This window comes from Leptonychotes weddellii, chromosome 10 (genome assembly GCF_054177405.1).
Source record: "Leptonychotes weddellii isolate Sample4059 chromosome 10, ASM5417740v2, whole genome shotgun sequence".
Classification (NCBI taxonomy): domain Eukaryota; kingdom Metazoa; phylum Chordata; class Mammalia; order Carnivora; family Phocidae; genus Leptonychotes; species Leptonychotes weddellii.
This window is the reverse complement of record NC_138378.1, coordinates 24,738,415-24,757,577: the sequence shown is the minus strand read 5'-3', so window position 1 is coordinate 24,757,577 and position 19,163 is coordinate 24,738,415. Positions and strand designations below refer to the sequence as shown.

At 45.1% G+C, this 19,163-nt stretch overlaps 1 protein-coding gene across 2 annotated transcripts in view; it reads right to left on the bottom strand.

Annotated features, from left to right (window-relative positions):
• Positions 1-13,075: 13,075 nt before the first annotated feature.
• KIF3B (kinesin family member 3B) overlaps positions 13,076-19,163 on the bottom strand; it is a 36,014-nt gene continuing 29,926 nt past the window's right edge. For both annotated transcript variants that reach the window (XM_081833068.1, XM_081833069.1), the window contains exons 8-9: positions 17,800-17,978; positions 13,076-16,459 (exon numbers count right to left, since the gene is read on the bottom strand). In XM_081833068.1, the coding sequence (XP_081689194.1) occupies positions 16,363-16,459; positions 17,800-17,978 (276 nt within the window). In that variant the 3' untranslated portion in view covers positions 13,076-16,362. The remainder of the gene's footprint in view (positions 16,460-17,799; positions 17,979-19,163) is intronic.

The following is a 19,163-nucleotide window of genomic DNA, read 5'->3' as shown; positions in this document are numbered from 1 at the left end:
TGATTGATAGATGTGCTGTTTCTTCCTTTTCAGTGTTTTATAATGAAAACAGCTTACATCCTGCCCCAAATGGCTTTTCTTCCTCCCCTTCTTGAAGGATCGCTAATGTCTGTGTGTGAAGTTAAAGGCTTAGATAAATGGCTTTCACAGGCTTAGCTGTATCACAACTGCCATGCGAGGTGAGGGAGTAAAATGGCAGGGCCAGCAAAGCAAAGGAACTCTCCCAAGATCCCACAGTTGTGCTGCAGTCAAGACTTAGACCCGGGACGCCTGGGTGGCTCAGTTGGTTAAGCGGCTGCCTTCGGCCCGGGTCAGGATCCCAGGGTCCAGGGATCGAGTCCCACATCGGGCTCCTTGCTCGGCGGGGAGCTTGCTTCTCTCTCTCTCCCTCTGCTTGTGCTCTCGCTGTCAAATAAATAAAATCTTTAAAAAAAAAAAAAAAAAAAAGACTTAGACCCAAACTCCTCATTCCAAACTCCTAAGGCACTGGTAGCCGGCCTCCAAAACGGCCCACAGTGATTCCCAATCCTGATTATTCACATCCTTTTTAGTCCTCACTTTGAAGAGGGCTGAACTGTAGACCCAAAAGGATATTTTGGAAATAACTGTGGGTGGTTTCTGGGGCTAGGTAATAAAAGACATGGCAGCTTCCGCCTTGTTCTCTGGGGGAAGCCAGCCACCATGTCAGGAGGACACTCAGGCAGCCTTATGGAGAGGTCCACATGGTGGTAGCCCCAGACAAGCTTTCAAATGACTTCAGCCTTTGCCAACATCTTGACTGCAACCTCATGAAAGATTCAGAGCCAGAATCACCCAAATACAGTACTTCTGGATTCCTGACCCACAGAAACTGTATGAGATAATAAATATTTACTGTTTGTTTGTTTTTTTAATATTTACTGTTTTAAGGCACCACATTTTGAGGTAATTTGTTACATAGTAGTAGGTAACTATCACAGACATAGTACCTCCCTTCTGAGTGGTTCTTACGTTTTGTGAAGTCTACTAAAAAGCATAGGACCCTCTTTCCAGATAAATTTTACCCAGACCCAACGGCACAGGGCCTGACACAGAGTGGGGGCTCGTAGGTTGCTGAATGGATTCCTTCAAGCAGGATGAGGTGCTAAGGCTGGTCTGCAGGGGAGGAGGAGCGAGAGGGGTGCAGAGTCATCCTGGATGCCTCCCTGACTGTTTCTTCAACAAGGCTTTCCCTGCTGCCCTATACTCATTGAGTCTTTTACACTCCCATAGCACCCAATGCTTCCTTCAAACTATAATGAGGAAAAATAGAATTCACCCTTGACGTTGATGATGACGTCTTCAATGTCTGCTTCTGAATTAGACTGTCAGCCAGATGAGGTCAGGGACTGTAGGCCTATTTACTGCCCTGCTCTCTGTCCCAGAAGAGAGGCTCCTCTATCAGAGAAAACAGTAATACAGCATCGAGCACCTTCTTTCATTGTCATGGATAAGCTCCTACCGGGAGGTAAGCTCTGTGCTGAGCCCTGGGGACTAACGGCCCAATTAGACACAGTTCTGCTATGACATAGATTGGATTACAAGTGATGGCAAACCAATGTGGTAAGGGCCCTAGAGATAGGAGCCTGGGGCAGGGGGATTCTCTTGGAGCTGAAAGAAGAGGATGCCCCAAAGCTGACACTAAACAGAGGAGAAATTATTTCCTAACTCAACACTTACAGCTACTTTGGGTGCCAAATAAACATTTAGAAATGAACAACTAGATACAGAGAACAGATTGGTGGCTGCCAAAGGTGGGGGTTGAGAGGTAGGCAAAATGGGTAAAGGTGACAAACTTCCAATTATAAAACAAGACATGGGGACGAAGTATACAGCATGGTGACTATAGTTAACAATACTGTCCTGTATATTTCAAAGTTGCTAAGAGAGTGGATCATAAAAGTTCTCATCACAAGAAAAAAATTTGTAACTGTGTGGTGATGGATGTTAACTAGACTTATTGTGGTGATTGTTTCTCAATATGTACAAATACCAAATCATTCTGTTGTACACCTGAAACTAATATAATGTTACGTGTCAATTATATCTCAATTTTGAAAAATGAATAACTTTCTTATGGACTAATAATAATCCCATTTGAACATAATGGTGGATAAAAGAGCCCATTCACAAGAACAGTAACAACAATAAAAAACTTCCACCATTTGGAAATAAAGTTAACATAAAATGTGCACATCTTATATGGAGAAAGCTATAAACTCTGTACAAAGGAGCATAAAGTCTGAACCAATAAAGATCACAGCTGGCCTTACGTTGGAAGACCCTATAACATGTGGATATTAATTGTCCCAAAATTAGCCTATCAAGTAAATGTCATCCCAGTCAAGATCCCAGTGACCCTAAAATTCAACTGGAAAAACAGATGCATCGTTTGTTTTCATAACAAAAGGGCCCAACATTTACTATTTACCACGGGCCAGACCCTATCTCATAGACTTGCCATGCCTCATTTCAGCTCATCTTCACAAAAATACCATAAGGAAGGTACCATTACTATCAACATTACACAGATGAGGAAGCAGAGGTTCAGAGGAAAAAAAATAACTTGCCCAAGATCACACAGCTAGTGAGCAGCTGACTTGGGATTAAAGCTCGGACTGGCTGAATGAACCCAATCTCTATGAATTTAACCACTCTGCCCTACTGCTCAAAAAAAGTTTGAAGATTAGTGAGTTGGGACTTGTTCTACCAGATATTAAAATGCATTAGGTAGATATGCCAACTAAAACAGTGCACTTTTGACAAAAGAAAAAACAGACCAATTAAACTGAACAGAGTACAGAAATAGAACCCGAGTGTATAAGGAACTGTAGTGTATGATAAAGGTAACATTTCAAATTAGTGGAGAGAAGATGGAAGGCAATAAACAGCACAGGACCACTGGGTAGCCATTTGGAGAAAAAATCCACCTTGATCAAAGTTTTGTATGTCATGAAAGAAACAAAGTATTGAAAGAAAAAAACAAGTGAATATTTTCATAATCCTGGAACTGGAGGTATTTCTAAACATGCTATAAAAGTTAAAAAAGACACATTAAGTGAAATTGATAGATTTGACTACTTACAATTAAAAGTGCATATGTAGCAACAAAACACCATACACAAGGTTAAAGACAAACAACGAAGTGGGGGAAATATTTGTCACATATACAACAAAGAGTTAAGAATCCTAATAAACAGAATTCTTAAAGGTCAATAGGAACACCTCAATAGGAAAATGGTCAAATAACAATGGCCTAAGCAGGCAATTAACAAAAGAAGAAAGACAAATGGAAGTAAATACTTGAAAAGATTGTCAATCTCATTAGTAATCCTGGAACTATAGGACTGAGATACCATTTTTTTTTTTTTAAGATTTATTTATTTAGGGGCACCTGGGTGGCTTAGTCCTTAAGCGTCTGCCTTCCGCTCAGGTCATGATCCCGCAGTCCTGGGATCGAGCCCCGCATCAGGCTCCCTGCTCAGCAGGAAGCCTGCTTCTCCCTCTTCCACTCCCCCTGCTTCTGTTCCCTGTCTCGCTGTGTCTCTCTCTGTCAAATAAATAAAATCTTAAAAAAAAAAAAATTATTTATTTATCTGAGAGAGAGAGAGAAAGAGAGTGGGGGGGGCAGAGGGAGAGGGAGAGAGAGTCTCAAGCAGACACCCTGCTGAGCGTAGAGCCTGCAGCAGGGTTCAATCTCACAACCCTGAGATCATGACCTGAGCAGAAATCAAGAGTCAGCAGCTTAACTGAGCCACCTAGCCGCCCCTAGATACCATTTTTCAATAGACCAGACTGACCAAGTTTAAAAAGCCTGGCAGTGGGGCGCCTGGGTGGCTCAGTTGGTTAAGCGACTGCCTTCAGCTCAGGTCATGATCCTGGAGTCCCTGGATTGAGTCCCGCATCGGGCTCCCTCCTTGGCAGGGAGCCTGCTTCTCCCTCTGACCCTCCCCCCTCTCATGTGCTCTCTGTCTCAAACAAATAAATAAAATCTTTAAAAAAAAAAAAAAAAGATAAAAAAAATCCTGGCAGAATCCAGTGTGAGCAAGGAAGGATATGGGAAGACAAGCACAGTTTCTGCAGTGTTGGTGGGAGTGCAAATTCACACAGTCATTTTGGGAGGCCGTTTAGCAGTATGTAAACAGATTATAATGAGAAAAGTCTTTGATCTAGTAATCTCACTTACAGAGATCTATCCCAGAGAGGAAATGAAACAAGTGAATTTATACACAAGCACAATGATCTATGTACAAGCTTGCTTAATACAGCATTGTATAAGATAGTAAAAATCTGGAAGTGACTTCAGTGACTATCAATAATGTTAAATAAATTCTGATATTCCATAAAATAGTTTACCCGGCAGCCCTTAAAAATGATATGTCTATATTTATGAACCGGACATATATCCAGAACATGTTATTGAGTAAAAACTGGACAGGGTGTGTACTATGAACCCATGTATATTATGAAGATCAAACTAAAAGTTTATATAAGGAGTTATCTAAAAGATTGGCCATCAGCTAGCTATGGTTAATGGAATTTCCAGTGATTTGTCATCACTTCTTTAAATGTTTCTATATTGCTTGAATTTTTTGTCATCAGAATATATAATTCTTATAATCAGACTATTCAATAAAGCTCACTGCATTTTGGTTTAAAAATAGCACTTAACTGGGACACCTGGGTGGCTCAGTCGGTTAAGCGTCTGCCTTCGGCTCAGGTCAGGATCCCAGGGTCCTGGGATTGAGTCCTGCATCGGGCTCCCTGCTCAGTGGGGAGCCTGCTTCTCCCTCTGCCTGCCACTACCCCTGCTTGTGTGTTCTCTCTCTCTCTCCCCCCCCTTTCTGACGAATAAATAAATAAAATCTTTAAAAAATAAAAATAAAAATAGCACTTAACTGAACATCTATTATACAGCCTAGAAATGTTTCATGATCACATTTATTCCTTACCTCAACCCGACAAGGAAGGTATTATTCAATCATTTTACAGGAAAGAAGACAACTCAAGGCTCAGAAAGGTTAGGAAACCTGTGCTGGACATCAGGATGTGAACACAGTTCTGGTTGACACAGAACTCTCTCGATAATGCTGCATTGTTACTGATAACTAATACTGCTATTGCTATTTAATAATATATGCCTCTTATTATATGCCTAGTAAGTGCCAGGCATTTGATGGATTCCCAAAGCAACAGGGTTGGTGTTAACCCTCCCACCAAGGTGCAATAGCTTGCTACGGGTAAGAAGTGCTAACCCAGGTTTATCCAGCTCCAAAACCTCCCTGCTCCATTTTGCCACATTTCTCGCTGATCCAGTAGCATACGGTCTTCACCTTGAGACATTATTTGCCCTGAGGTCTTTGCTCCTCCATGTCCTTACATCTCCATCTTGTATGTAGCTCTTTAGTTTGATTGTGCTTAAATACAGATTATTCATTTGACCATAATGCAAATGTTCACTTTTACTGTGTAGTAGTTAAACAAGAACGCTGTGAAGTCTTAGTTTATCTGCTAACTTTATCATCCAGCTTAGAAGCCTTCAGGGTCTCCCTTGGCCGAGGAAAACCAAGGCTGCCCACTCCTCCAGTCTGGCTCTCCTCTGCCTGGCCTCTGGGCTCCCTCCCTCTGCCCTCCTGACCACACCCTGACTGCTTAATAGCCCCAGCACCCACCAAAAGTGACAGTCACTAAATGCTGGCTGAAAAGAAGAAAGAAGAAAGCTCTACACCGTAAGAGACACGGATTTCAAGCAGGCAATTCGAGAGGGGCCTTGGAGGCTGAATGATACGTGCTTGAGCAGAGAGGAGTTAATGAATGAAGGCAACATGCTCACAGTCTGTCACCTAGAGTCCTACTTCTGTGCTGCGCGGCCTGGCTTTACAAAGTGCTGTCACAGTGTGTCTGTAAGAGCTACCACTTACGGAGTGCTTGCCACGGGCCAGGCCCTGGGTGGTTTACACAGACTCTTCTTTGTGTGTATTTTATTTATTTTGATGATTATTATCCTTATGATGACTACTTTCTCTCTCCACTAGTTCCATAAAGCTCTAGGAGGGCAAGGTTTTCTCCCTGTTGTGGTCACAACAGTGCCTGGCAAATGCGTGGTTCAGAGGTCACCAAATCCTCTCCAGAGCCCTGTGAAGTAAGAATGACTTTTACCGAGGAGCCTGGGTGGCTCAGTTGGCTGGGGGTCCGACTCTTGGTTTCTTGGTTTTCTGCTCAGATCATGATCTCAGGGTTGTGGCATGGAGCCCCGCCTCAGGCTCTGTGCTCAGCGGGAAGTCTGCTTCTCCCTCTCCCTCTCCCTTTCCCTCTCCCCCTCTCCCTGCTTGTGCACATGCGCTCTCTCTCTAAAATAAATAAATAAATCTTTTAAAAAAAGGATGACTTTTACATCCACTTTACAGATGAGCAACTTGAGGCTTAGATGCAACAAGCAACTTTTGCAAAGGTATAGATCCAGTAAGAGGACTACGCTAAAAATAGATCCATGGACTCTCTCTCCATTACCTCTGCAATCATCTGGATTCAGAAATATCCATTCCTAGCCTTGAAGTTGGGAGTCACCTCCAGCCTGCAGAACTCCTTAATTGACTAACAATGATTACAACACTGCAACAATTACCAGTCGCTAAGCACTTGCTACATACCAGGCACTGTTCCCAACGACTCACAGCAATTTGGAAACTAACCCCTTTCTGACAGTTGAGGAATCTGAGGCCCTAGGGAGGTTAAGAAACTTTGCCATAATCACAAAGCTAGTAAATGATGAGTTCAGAATTCACAATTCAGCAGTGTGGGTCCAGGGCCTACGCTGTTCACCACTGCCCGTGCTGCCTCAGTAAGGTGATGGACCAAGAGCCGGCAGCGGGGACAGCTGGCATCCCGGAAGCGCTCACCAAGGTCAAGGGCGGTCTGCTTGGCCCCTTAGGCATGTCCTCCTGTGTCTCTTCATGTTTTCCTTTAAACCTCGCAATCACCCTGTGAAGTTATAGATGAGCAAACTGGGGTTCTGAGACCCAAAAAGAGCCAGACCTGGACAGAAAATAGATCAGTGGCTGCCTGACGCTCTGCAGTTGGGAGCAAATGCGGAGTGGCTGCATTTGGGGCATCAGGGCGATGAAAAGGTTTTAAAATTAATGGTAGTGATGGTTGCACAGCTCTGTGAATACACTCAAAACCCGTGAATGATACCCTTTCAGTGGGTGAACGGTGTAGTGAGTTATATCTTAATCAAGCCTTTTATTTTGAAAGTGGGGAGGACACAGGGGAGGAAATGGCAGTGGTGGAATTTCCACTGGCTTCAGATCAAACACCCTGGAACCACTGGTACTACTGCGGCCTTTTCTTGTTCTCTCGCTTCGCGCATCCAGTTACCAGAAATCAACACACACCCTGAGGCGCCTACTTCTCCTCTCCTCTCCTAGCACCTGGCCCGAGTCATGGCCCCTCACCCCAACTACTGCACCCCTTCAAGCAGTCCCCTCACCTTGCCCCCTTGCTCACTCCCTCTGTTCTCCACAAAGCTGCCAGAGAGATCTGTTTAAAGCATTCCTGTCAGATTTCCCTCTTTTGCTTAAAAGCCTCCAACGGTCCAAAAAAATAAAATTCTTACAATTCAGAGCTGGCCCCTGGCCACCTTTCCAAACTCACTGCCCACCAGCCCCTCTCGCCTCCTTGCTGTCCCCACACTCCCACCTCTGGGCCTCTGCACCGTGGTTCTTTTCCCTGGAATACTTTTCCTCTGGGTCCCAGATACCCACATGCTTGCTCCCTAATTTCACTCAGGGCTCTGCTCAAATGTCGCATATCGCCGCTGCACAGAAGACTTCCCCGACTTCCCAATCTAACCCAGCTCCCACCTCCCCCAGTTTGGCACTCTCATTAGACCCGCCTTGTTTTCCTTCAGAGCACTTCTGACCACCCAACATAACACATACTTTTTTGTTGTTTTAAGTAAACTCTACCCCCAATATGGTGTTCAAACTCACCACCCCGAGACCAAGACATGCTCTCCCGACTGAGCCAGCCAGGTGCCCCAACACATATTTCTTTGTTAACCATCTGTCTCCACCACTAGAATGTGACATTCCTGGGCACAGGAGCTTCATCCTGGAACCCTAGGACTAGAACAATGGCTAGAACATAGTAGATAATAAAAAAAATGAATAAATTAATCTAATGCCAAAGCTTTGGCTTCTCTCGCCGCCTCTCAGATAATCCAGCAAAGAGACTGATGACTGCGTTTAACACGCTCCTTACTCAAATCTATGACCCCCGCTGCATCCCATCAGAGGTACCACTGACAACCTGGACTCGGACTTATTTGTGAATGGCAGTCATTCCCTACCAGACTGGGAGCTCTAGAAGGGCAAGGTCCTGAGTTGTAGCCCATGACACCTAGCTCAGACTTGAACAGCATACTTAAATCCTTTGTTGACTGGATAAAGAAGAGAAATTTCCAAACCAACAGCAATTTAATTTCTCTCTTCTCAAACGCAGCAAAGGGACCACTTCCAGCCCACTGCACTGAAAAATGCCTCAGCCCCATTCCTAGGAAACTAAGACCTTGAAGTCAAGTTCAAGTGCTTCTTGGAATTCCTTGGGTAGCGAGCTGTGCCAGGGAAAGCTCCCTGCAGAATGGAATTTGCCAGCCGAGCCCAGAAAAACCTGTGTGAACAGCAGGCAAACTTAAAGCAGCACTTAGTAAAATTGTTTTCTGTTATCTCAAAAAAATAATAGCATATGAGTCTGGCTTAAGGAGAAAATGCTCAAGTGTAAATAGGGCCATGTTTCTCTCTCTGTCTCTCTCTGTCTCTCTCTCTCTCTCACACACACACACACACACAGAGGCCTTCAAGGACTCTCTGTCTTCAGGCTGTGCCATGAAGTTAAGACCCTTCCCAAGCCCAGTTACTCTCATTCCCGTCACTCTCCGGTTCCCTAATCCCCAAGAGCTCCTTCATGTTGTTCCCTTTGTCTGGCATGCTCCTCCCTCCTTCCCAGGTGGGTAAAACCCTACCCATTTCACAGAGCACAGCTCAAATGCTGTCTCCTCGGCAAAGCCTTGCTCCACCTCTCCTTCCTGGAGTGGCACATCACCCCTTCCTCTGCCAGAAAACACTGTTAGCTGTAGATGTCAGCACCCATCCAACCAACCGACTCCTATAAGTGTCAAACTTGGAGAACACTATAGGACATGCCCTCAGGGAACTTACAGTCTGGTAGGGGAGAGGAAAGCAAACAAAACAAAACAAAACAAAACAACCATAATCGTAAGTTGGGAAAAGGGCTAAGAGGGAAACAAGATGATAGGATACCATATAGTCAGGTGGAGATGGGGAGAAACCAGAATGGATGGTTTCTTGGCAGAGGTGACATTAAACTGATACCTGATGGATGAGTAGGAGGTAGCCCACCAAAGAGTGGGGAGAAGTTTCCAGAAAGAGGACACAGGACATATGAAGGTGCCAAGGCATGAAAGCAGTTGGCACAACCAAGGAACCAAAAGGAGGGCTGTGTGGCTCCAGCCTCGAAGGGCTGGGAGAGCGGTGTGAGGAGAGGAGGCAGGCATTCTCGCAGGTCCTAATCGCTCTGAACTGTATCCTCGATGGGCATGAGAACATTCTACTTCTCCTCATCTCCAGTGCAGAGCAAGACACCTGGAGCGAAACAGGCATTCAACAAGTTCCTGAGGGCTACACTGCCCCTAGAGATGCGGGTGAGCAACCTCTCCCTCTGCCCATTCCCCCACTCCAAAAGCAAGTCCCCAGTTGGCTCACCTAACCGAAGCACCCGGCGATGGTTAACCACAATTCTGGTGATGGAAACAGAGATCAAAACAGGAGCAGCTGCAGGAGCTACAGTTACGTCCTTGACAAATGCTACTGACAACCCAGTTGACAGATGTGACTACCACATGATCCTTGGAGACCAGATTCTCAGGGTAAACTTCAATCAGATGGCAACTCTAGTACAAGAGGGCTTGCCAAAATCACATGCTCAAGACTTAAGCCATTAGCGTGAAGTTCAAAATACAGTTTCCAAGGTCAGCTGTTATTATTCACAACACCCTGACAACCAAATATATGGTTTTTTCTTCCATTCAACACCCAAATCTTTGATTCCCTGGACACCAAGAATTCTGACCCTTCCTGGAGTCAGCACAGACTCCACAAGTTAAGGGCTCAGTCCCACAAGATTGCCCCGCTTCCGATGCCAGTTCAAAGTCTCAGGCTGCCACTTGCATTTCCAGCCAACTGTAAACAGGCTGTAAGTTAGGGCTTCCTACGACCCACTCCTCAAGTTCGATCATTGCTAGAACAGCTCACAGAACTCAGGGGAGTGTTTTAGTTTACTATTACCAATTTATTATAAAGGATGCAACTCAGGAACAGTCAAATGGAAGAGATGCACAGTGCAAGGTATGGGGGGGAGGGGTGTGGAGCCTCCGTGCTGTCTTTGGATGTGCCACCCTCCCAGAGCTTCGATGTGTTCACCAACCTGGAAGCTCTTGGAATCCCCATCACTGAGGGGCTTTTACAGAGGCTAATAGGTGATTAGCCCCATCCAGCTCCTCCCTCCTCCCAGGAGGTCAGCAGGTGGGGCTGAAAGTTCCAAACCTCTAGTCACAAGATTGGTTCCTCTGGCAACCAGCCCCCATTCGGAAGCTATCTAGGGACCCACCTAGAGTCACTTTATTAGCACAGGTTCAGGCAGGGTTGAAAGAGGTTTGTCAGGAATATCAAAAAATCCTATCACCTCTGTCACTCAAGAAATTCCAAGGGTTGTAGAAGCTCTTCAGGGACAAAGACCAAACATATATTTCTTACTGAATCACACAAGGCTTGTGTAATTTCTTGATTTTTTTTTTTTTAAAGAACCCAGCAGATGAGAAGACAACTTGGTGGTCACAGGAATTGCCAAGTTGCCCAGCCGCCCTGCCCTATACCTCCCTTATGAATTAGCCCCTGGCCTATCCAGAATTCTGTCACTTTCAAGAACACACTCATAATTCTTCAAATCACATTTTGAACTCTTGCTTTCTGGCTAATGGATTTTGAATTATTCTAAACTGATAATTATTTAGGCTAAGCCAAACTATGCTCTTTAACTCTTTTTGGAAGGAAAGGGGGGTGTGGGAACATTACACATAGTTTGAGGGCATCTTATGAAGAAACACAATTAAGAATCCTTTGCCTAAGTCACGTAGGATGCTATCCTTTCTAGGCTCTTTAAATTTGTTGGGTTTTTTTTTTTTTTTTTAAGTCCTATGCTGTAGTTTTTTCCCTAATAGTTCTCCGTGCTTCCCTATAGTGAGGGTAAAAAGGACTGGAGATGCCTTCCTATGAAATTCTGCTTCAAGACCTTCACAGACTCTCCCCTCCCCCACACCCACCCTTTTACCCAGCTAACCTCTCATCCTTCTTATTTTTATTTTTTTAAAGATTTTATTTATTTATTTGAAAGAGAGAGTAAGCACAAGAGTGGGGTGAGGGGCAGAGGGAGAGGCAGACTCCCCACTGAGCAGGGAGCCTGATGCAGGGCTCGATCCCAGGACCTCAGGATCACACCCTGAGCCAAAGCAGACGCTTAACCAACCAAGCCACCCAGGTGCCCCCCCCCCTTTTTAAGTGAGCTCTACACCCAAAGTGCGGCTTGAACTCACAACCCTGAGATTAAGAGTCGCACGCTCTACCGACTGAGCCAGCCAGCGCCCCAAACCTCTCATTCTTTAGATCTCACTGTAAATGCCATTTCTTCAGAAAGCCCTTCCCTTACTTACCCACCCAATCTCAGTTAGGACCTTCTTAGTCTCCTATAATATCACTTCATGGGATTTGTCATAATTTGTAATTGTACACTTTTGTGCATTCTGTTAACATTTATCTTGCCTTCCTCCTCATTTAAGGACAAGCTCTGTGTGGGCAGGGATGCTCACATCTATATACCCGGTGCCGAGAACAGTGTGGCACATATATTTGTTAAATGGTACTTCACATATATTTGTTAAATGGTTAGCAGCTTTTCTGTAAAAGCCTAGGATTTTCTTTTTTTTTCTTTTTTTCTTTTTTAAAGATTTTATTTATTTATTTGAGAGAGAGAATGAGAGAGAGCACATGAGAAGGGGGAGGGTCAGAGGGAGAAGCAGACTCCCTGCCGAGCAGGGAGCCCGATGCGGGACTCGATCCCGGGACTCCAGGATCATGACCTGAGCCGAAGGCAGTCGCTTAACCAACTGAGCCACCCAGGCGCCCAAGGCCTAGGATTTTCTAAACATGGTATGCCCAGTCGTAGCTTCTAGTTTCTTGGGATACAAACTATTCATGGTGTCTTCTGAACACAGGGCCACGTGACAGCAATAACCACATTTTTAAATGGCCGCTATAGTCCACATCCTTGTGTGCTGTTGCTTTAAATGCATTGCTAATCTTCACAACTGCCCTGTAAGGTGGGGATTTCTAACCTATTTTATAGACAAGGACACCAAGGTTCAGAGAGGGAAGTTAAATTCCTCACAGTCACATAGCTAGAAAGTAAACACAATCAGAACTCAAACCCAGCTCAGAGTCCAGGGTCTGTGCCGCTTCTCTCAACCCCCCCGGGGTACAGTCCAATAGGTCTGAGCACATGAGAGACCACGAGAGCAACATGTGGCCCGTTTCTGGTATTTCTTTTTTTACCTGATGGTAAATAACATATTTTTGTGTTAAAAAAAAGGACACATTTTAAAGTATAATATGGAATGAACTTAAAAGAAATTTGAACCCAAAACACAGAAGTTCAAAGAAATGCCATGCCTGTTGCCCAGGCCTACCTCAGGAACCTCCATAGAAAAACATGAAAAGCACTTATTTGTCACTCTTTCTTCATTTTATGTCCCTTTACCTTGCTATTTTTTTTTTTTAATGCCAGCCTTCCAACTCAGTCTTCATTTTCCACTCCCACCCTCCTTTCACTAGAAAAATTTAAATGTTGAAAGAAAGTGGCAGTGTGTCGGCCACGGGCATGTCATTTCCAAAAGCGTTAGTCATTTATGAGGACACCTTTTTGTAGGTACAATAAATCTGATTGATTTTTATTACACATCTTAGTTTAGAATCACTTTTACATTCCTAGACAAAGAGATGATACAAATAAATATCAATTGTAAAACTTAGAGCCCCAAGTATTGGCATATTCTTTGTCTAAAGGTAGCCAAAGAGAAGGTCAAGATCAAGAGTAACTCCAAAGAGCCATAAAGCCCACTGCCCCCTGCCTGCCCCAGGATCACTCCTTTCATAAATAACCTCAAAAGCATTTCATTCAAGAAAACAAGGGCGGGGAGAAAGGGGGCAGATTTCCAAACAGTACCGGACCAAACCATGTGCAGTAGACAACAGCCAGACCCACTGTCCTTATCCAGTTCCCTCTGAGCATTTTGATTATGGCTTCTAGAGTATATTAATAGCCCCATTTTCATCCACTGATGGTGTTGAGATGGCCCAAGGTGTTGTTTGCAATGAGCCTGGACTGTAAGTGGGAAATGTGAGGCAGAACTGATATCCCATGGTAGCGGGGAATCGACACTTCTCAAAAACTTGGCAACAATTCTACATTCAGTGAGGGAGGACTTACAAGAGTCAGACAGGAAAAGCAGAGAGTGGCCCAGGCCTGAACTGCAGAACTCTCTGACGCCCTTGGTCATGGAGGTGTGGGTGGTACAATTCAAGCAGCATGCAGGCATTCGATGGGGAACAATCCAACGTTAGGTCAGAGTCTTAAGAAAAGTGCTTCATGCCTATGATTTATGGCCTTGGGTTCTGAATCCAGGGATCTGGGAGACATGTGACTTTCAAATAGGAAGCCAGATACATTCTTACTGATCAGAGAAAAATGGGGCTTGATGAGGGTTGCACACACAGTCTCAAACTCCTCCCAGATGATCTTCTTAGATCCTGTTCAGACTTGCTTCCAGACTTCACTAGCTGCTTCTGCATGAAGACCCTCAGATGGCTTGGAACATAGCGTGACTACAGACATGAAAACCAGGTGGGTCCTCTACACATTTGGCTCAACTCAGAGCCCAAAGCAGCAGCTTTCTGGTAGCAGTGAGACATGCTCCTGTCTGCTCTACTCAAATATTTATCGGATCCATTTTGAGAGAAGAAAAGCACCAGAGACTGCTTGGGGAGGGACATCTCCTCCTCACAGCTGTTGTACCTGGTCTCACAGACTGCCAAACAAACATAGCTGTGTATAAGGCAAGCTTGTTTTAATAATCCTGCTTGCCCACTTGGCTTTCTTCTTTTGCCCTCTTAGAAAAGTTCCACGGTCACTCAACCCACCCTTGCTCAGAATAGCCACCTTAAGACATCGGTATTAAGGTACAGTGTTATCTGCAGTGTTCAGTTCTCAGATATGCTAGATGAATATTTTCAGCCTATGGAATTCGGACTAGCTTTGAGGGAATGTGGTGCAAGAGAAAGGTGTAACTGGCAGATAACCATCTTAGACTATCCACCTCATCATTTGGTTCCTATTCAAACAGGTAAATTCTTAATAAATAAGAAGCAGGGTTTGATCCCAAGAAAGATGAGGGAAGGCTCCATTATGCTCTGGGAATTGCTGAAACGGGCCCTGGGTTTCAGAAAGAATGGTAACTAAAAAGGAGATAAGCTGCCAGATGCCAGATCTCCATTTGTAGAATGAAAAGACATTGCACTTGGTACCTCCTCTTTCCCACGGGTTCTGATCCAGAAATGTGCCCTGGGAACTCAGCAGCTGAGTTAAAATATAACTCAAGGCCCACCTGAGTCGCCACCTTCCGGAGGCACCGTGCCAGCAAGGTGCTCCAGTGTGGCAGACCTGAGGACTCCTATTGTCCCCTCAGGCTTGGCTCGTGGACTCAGACACTCACATGGGAGCACGTCCAGCCTGGATTAGTCACCCAATGGGCCTTTAATACAGACAAAGGCAACAACTGCACATTAGCGTATTTCTACAACTGGGCGAGTCCTTTGTCTCTCTCTTACAGACACACATGGACAAACTCAAAGAACACAGGCACCACTGTGCTTGCACACCCACACACACTTATGAGCTTCTCTTGGGGGGAAAATGAACAACATTCACCTAAGGACCAACATAAAATGAAGCTTTGAATTTCAATAATACAAAGAACTAAAACTTATAAACCAAACTAGTATATGTAAACGGGAATTCCTAACTCTCTCCTCTGAGCCTATTCAGTCGCACGGCCACCCTTGGCCACCAGCTTCAGCTCTGCCCGCAGGGAGCCACAGTTCTAGCTTCAGGTGAGTGTTCTGCGGAAGGCAGGCAGGACTCCTTCGCTCCCATCCATTATACCTTCCTCTCCCACCGCCCCAAGTCCCACGTCTCTGTCTCTGCACTGCCTAATCACCCTTATGCAGACAGGGAACAAAATGGGGAATTCAAAAGTGCCACTGTATGTCTCATTCCCCCAACTCTTGTTCCATCAGAGAAAGCAGAGCCAACCTCCCTTTTCCCATAAAATAGGCCCACGGCTGAGCATGCTCTGCAGGCCTCAGAGGGACACTCAGAGGACGTGTGCAAGGGAAAAGATGGTGACAAATGAAGAGTAAAGTGACACAGTGTATGGACATGGCATCAGCTTACAGATTTACGTCATTGACAAGGATGGTCAAGGTTTTAAGGTTTTAAAGAAGCTGCTTCCCTAAACTCTCCAAGGAGGCAAAGGGAATGTTGTTTCTATTGCTTCACAACATTCTTGGAAAACATTTCCTTATTCAGCAGATCCCAAAGGCCTATCGAGCCTATCGGGGGCTTGGATCCAAATGAGAATTCTCATTCTACCTACAGGAACAAGCACCTATTCAAGTTCTAGGGCTTTTACTTTTCAACCTCACTGTCATTTTATCCTGAGGCTCCACAGACTTGGTCCTGCTCAGGTGACTCCTGATTCTGCCCTGTTGTTCAACAAGAAAGGAGCCCAGCACAAAGAACAGGCTAGAAAAGGAGAGGGGTGAGGGAGGGCGGGCGAGGGAAGGGAGAGGAGAAAGCAAGGGAGAAGGGAAGCAAGGTCACTGGTCATTCTCTTGCTTTCCACTTCGACTATCACACTTTACCTTACCCATGCATTTCTGAGATGCTAATTAAAGGACATTTCCCACAGTCGCTGCGTGCCAGATGAACACCAGCACGTTTCAACCAGATTACGATGGTTAATCTGCAAAGAGGCCACAGCTTCTCCCCAAGGGCACGGTTCTGAGTTTGGGCTTGAAGTCCTCTCTGCAGGTTTTTGCTCGTCTCTTCTCTCAGAAGGCAAAAGCTATTTACACCCCGGGAGAGGAGGAACTGGCTTTACTTAGGAACCAGTCCTCGAGACTGTGGATAAAGCTGAGATGCAGGGGTTCCTGAGGAAGAGGAGGAGGATCCTGACTTCCTTCCGCTTTTAGGCCTGCAAAAATCAAGCACATGTTTACATGTCACGTCCCGTCTCTGTCCCTAACACAGATCAGATTGCTTTCTCACCAAGTATCCTCAGCCTTTCCTCAATGGCCTGAACGCCAGTATACTTTCAACTGCAAAACCGCCAGACCGACACAGCCCGACCCTCTGTGCATGGCCAACATGACCTGCCAACCGAGGCGTGACACTTCAGGGAAGGGACCGGCTTCTTGGCAACTGTTCTTCCATTTAAATCAGATCTTCACTGTCTTTTCTGAATTGGTAAAAAATACTGTTTGCAGGTAGAATTTCTTCCATTTTTTGTTTTCACCCATTTGTTGTCCTTAAGCTTTTTTTTTTTTTTTAAAGATTTTATTTATTTATTTGACAGAGAGAGACACAGCGAGAGAGGGAACACAAGCAGGGGGAGTGGGAGAGGGAGAAGCAGGCTTCCCGCGGAGCAGGGAGCCCCATGCGGGGTTCAATCCCAGGACCCTGGGATCATGACCTGAGCCGAAGGCAGACGCTCAACGACTGAGCCACCCAGGTGCCCCGTCCTTAAGCTTCTAATCCAAAATTTAATAAGACAGAATTTCTAATTTAGCACCAAATTAAGTACTTGGTTATTTAATGGGTTATTTAAATGAGGTAAATTCACCAGTGAGGCTCAGAGCTTGGATTGTGGATTTAGACACACCTAGGTTTGAACCCTGACTCCAGACTTACTTCCTTGAACTTGGCTACTTTCTCAAATTCTCTAAGACTCAGTTTTCTTACCTTAGAGATTTTATAAATGGGATTAATGATAACATTTATTTTGTTTTTGCAGGAAATCAGAGAATGTTTTTAAAGCACTTAAAACTGCCTAGTACCATGGGGCGCCTGGGTGGCTCAGTTGGTTAAGTGACTGCCTTCGGCTCAGGTCATGATCCTGGAGTCCCGGGATTGAGTCCCGCATCGGGCTCCCTGCTTGGCGGGGAGTCTGCTTCTCCCTCTAACCCTCCCCCTTCTCATGTGCTCTCTCTCTCTCATTCTCTCTCTCTCAAATAAAATTTTGGGAAAAAAAAAAACAAACTGCCTAGTACCTGGCAGTTGAAAGAACTGTCCCCTATTTCACGAGAACACATGCTCCTTATGGTAGGAACTTGGGCACATTAGCCATTCTGGTGTTCATTAGACTTGACATAATGCCTGAACCATAAGTATTTGTGGAATAAATGAATAAACATAGGAGTAATATGGCAGTATTTTCTGGTGTGTTCTGTAAAGCATTCCATGATAAACCTCTACCTTCATTTGTCCTTGTTCAAGCATGTTCTGTTTAACCACAGGTCATCAAAAGCCACTCACCTGGCCTTCGATTTCTTATTTGTCGTGCTTTCAAAGGATGATGCATCCACCTGTATCTCATCTTCGTCCTGCAGAGCTGCATCCAGTGCAGCCTGGACTTTGGGAGCGATGGCGGGGCCCTCGTAGTCTCTGGTGGTCCGGCTGGGCATGTCCAGCTCTAACAGCACGATGTTCTCTGCCTGCAGAAGCACAGTCATAACCAGCGAGGCTGGCCTCTGATCAGACACAGAGAGTACAAGCAAACCTGCCCCCCTCCAAAAAACAGAACTGCACATTTCTTGCTACTCAGAGCCTCCCAGGAGCCTGTAGTGATGTAGTTTTATAACGTTTTTCCTGGTGAGGATACAGATGTTTTTATCTTCTTCTCTGGGCTTTTCTCTATTTCCTTAAAAAAAAAATTTTTTAAACAATGAACATATATTATACCCTATAGGGGAATAAGCAGGGAAAAATAATAAGTAGAACCCATTTACTGCAGACAATGTGAAAATACAAAAAGGTATAAAGACGAAGATAGTAATCACTGATAATCTCACCACCCACAGCAGCTCTGATGAACCTTTTGGTTGCTGAGGGAAGAAGGCAGGTAGGGAGTACATATGTGGAAGGTATGTGGCAGTGTGTGTCTTGTAACCACATTTTATAAATCATACCAGGCCCTGCCTCATAACTGGCCTTGTGGCTGGATTCCTTCACCTGATAGCCCGTGGTGGGTCTTTCCCTGGCTCCTACATACGGAGAAGAGTGTGTAGAGGGAAGAACACCCATGGTACATATCTCCTCCTCAGCTCTTCCCACCCCGTAGAGTTCAAGCCCCAGAGGGGGCAGGAGGGCCACTGCAGGTAGAAGGTGGGGAGATGGAGGAGCTCCATCAATCAATGTTATATATTGAGATGCTGCTTAAAATTTCTCTTCATGGACTGGGTCCATTGCTAAAAACATCTGAAGCCACTGCTTTATTTTTTTTTTATTTTTTATTTTTTAAAGATTTTATTTATTTATTTGAGACAGAGAGAATGAGAGAGACAGAGAGCACATGAGAGGGGGGAGGGTCAGAGGGAGAAGCAGGCTCCCTGCCGAGCAGGGAGCCCGATGCGGGACTCAATCCAGGGACTCCAGGATCATGACCTGAGCCGAAGGCAGTCGCTTAACCAACTGAGCCACCCAGGCGCCCTGAAGCCACTGCTTTAAATTCTACCTTTGGATCAGGTTAGTCCCCTGGAAACCCAAGTGTTTTGATTTGTAGGCTTTGAAATCATGTTTTTGCTTTGAGACATGAAATAATGGGCAAGAGATGCACCCTCTGAAACTGCTAGGAAAATGCTTCTGAGGACTCTGATACATCATTCACCTTCCACTATAGA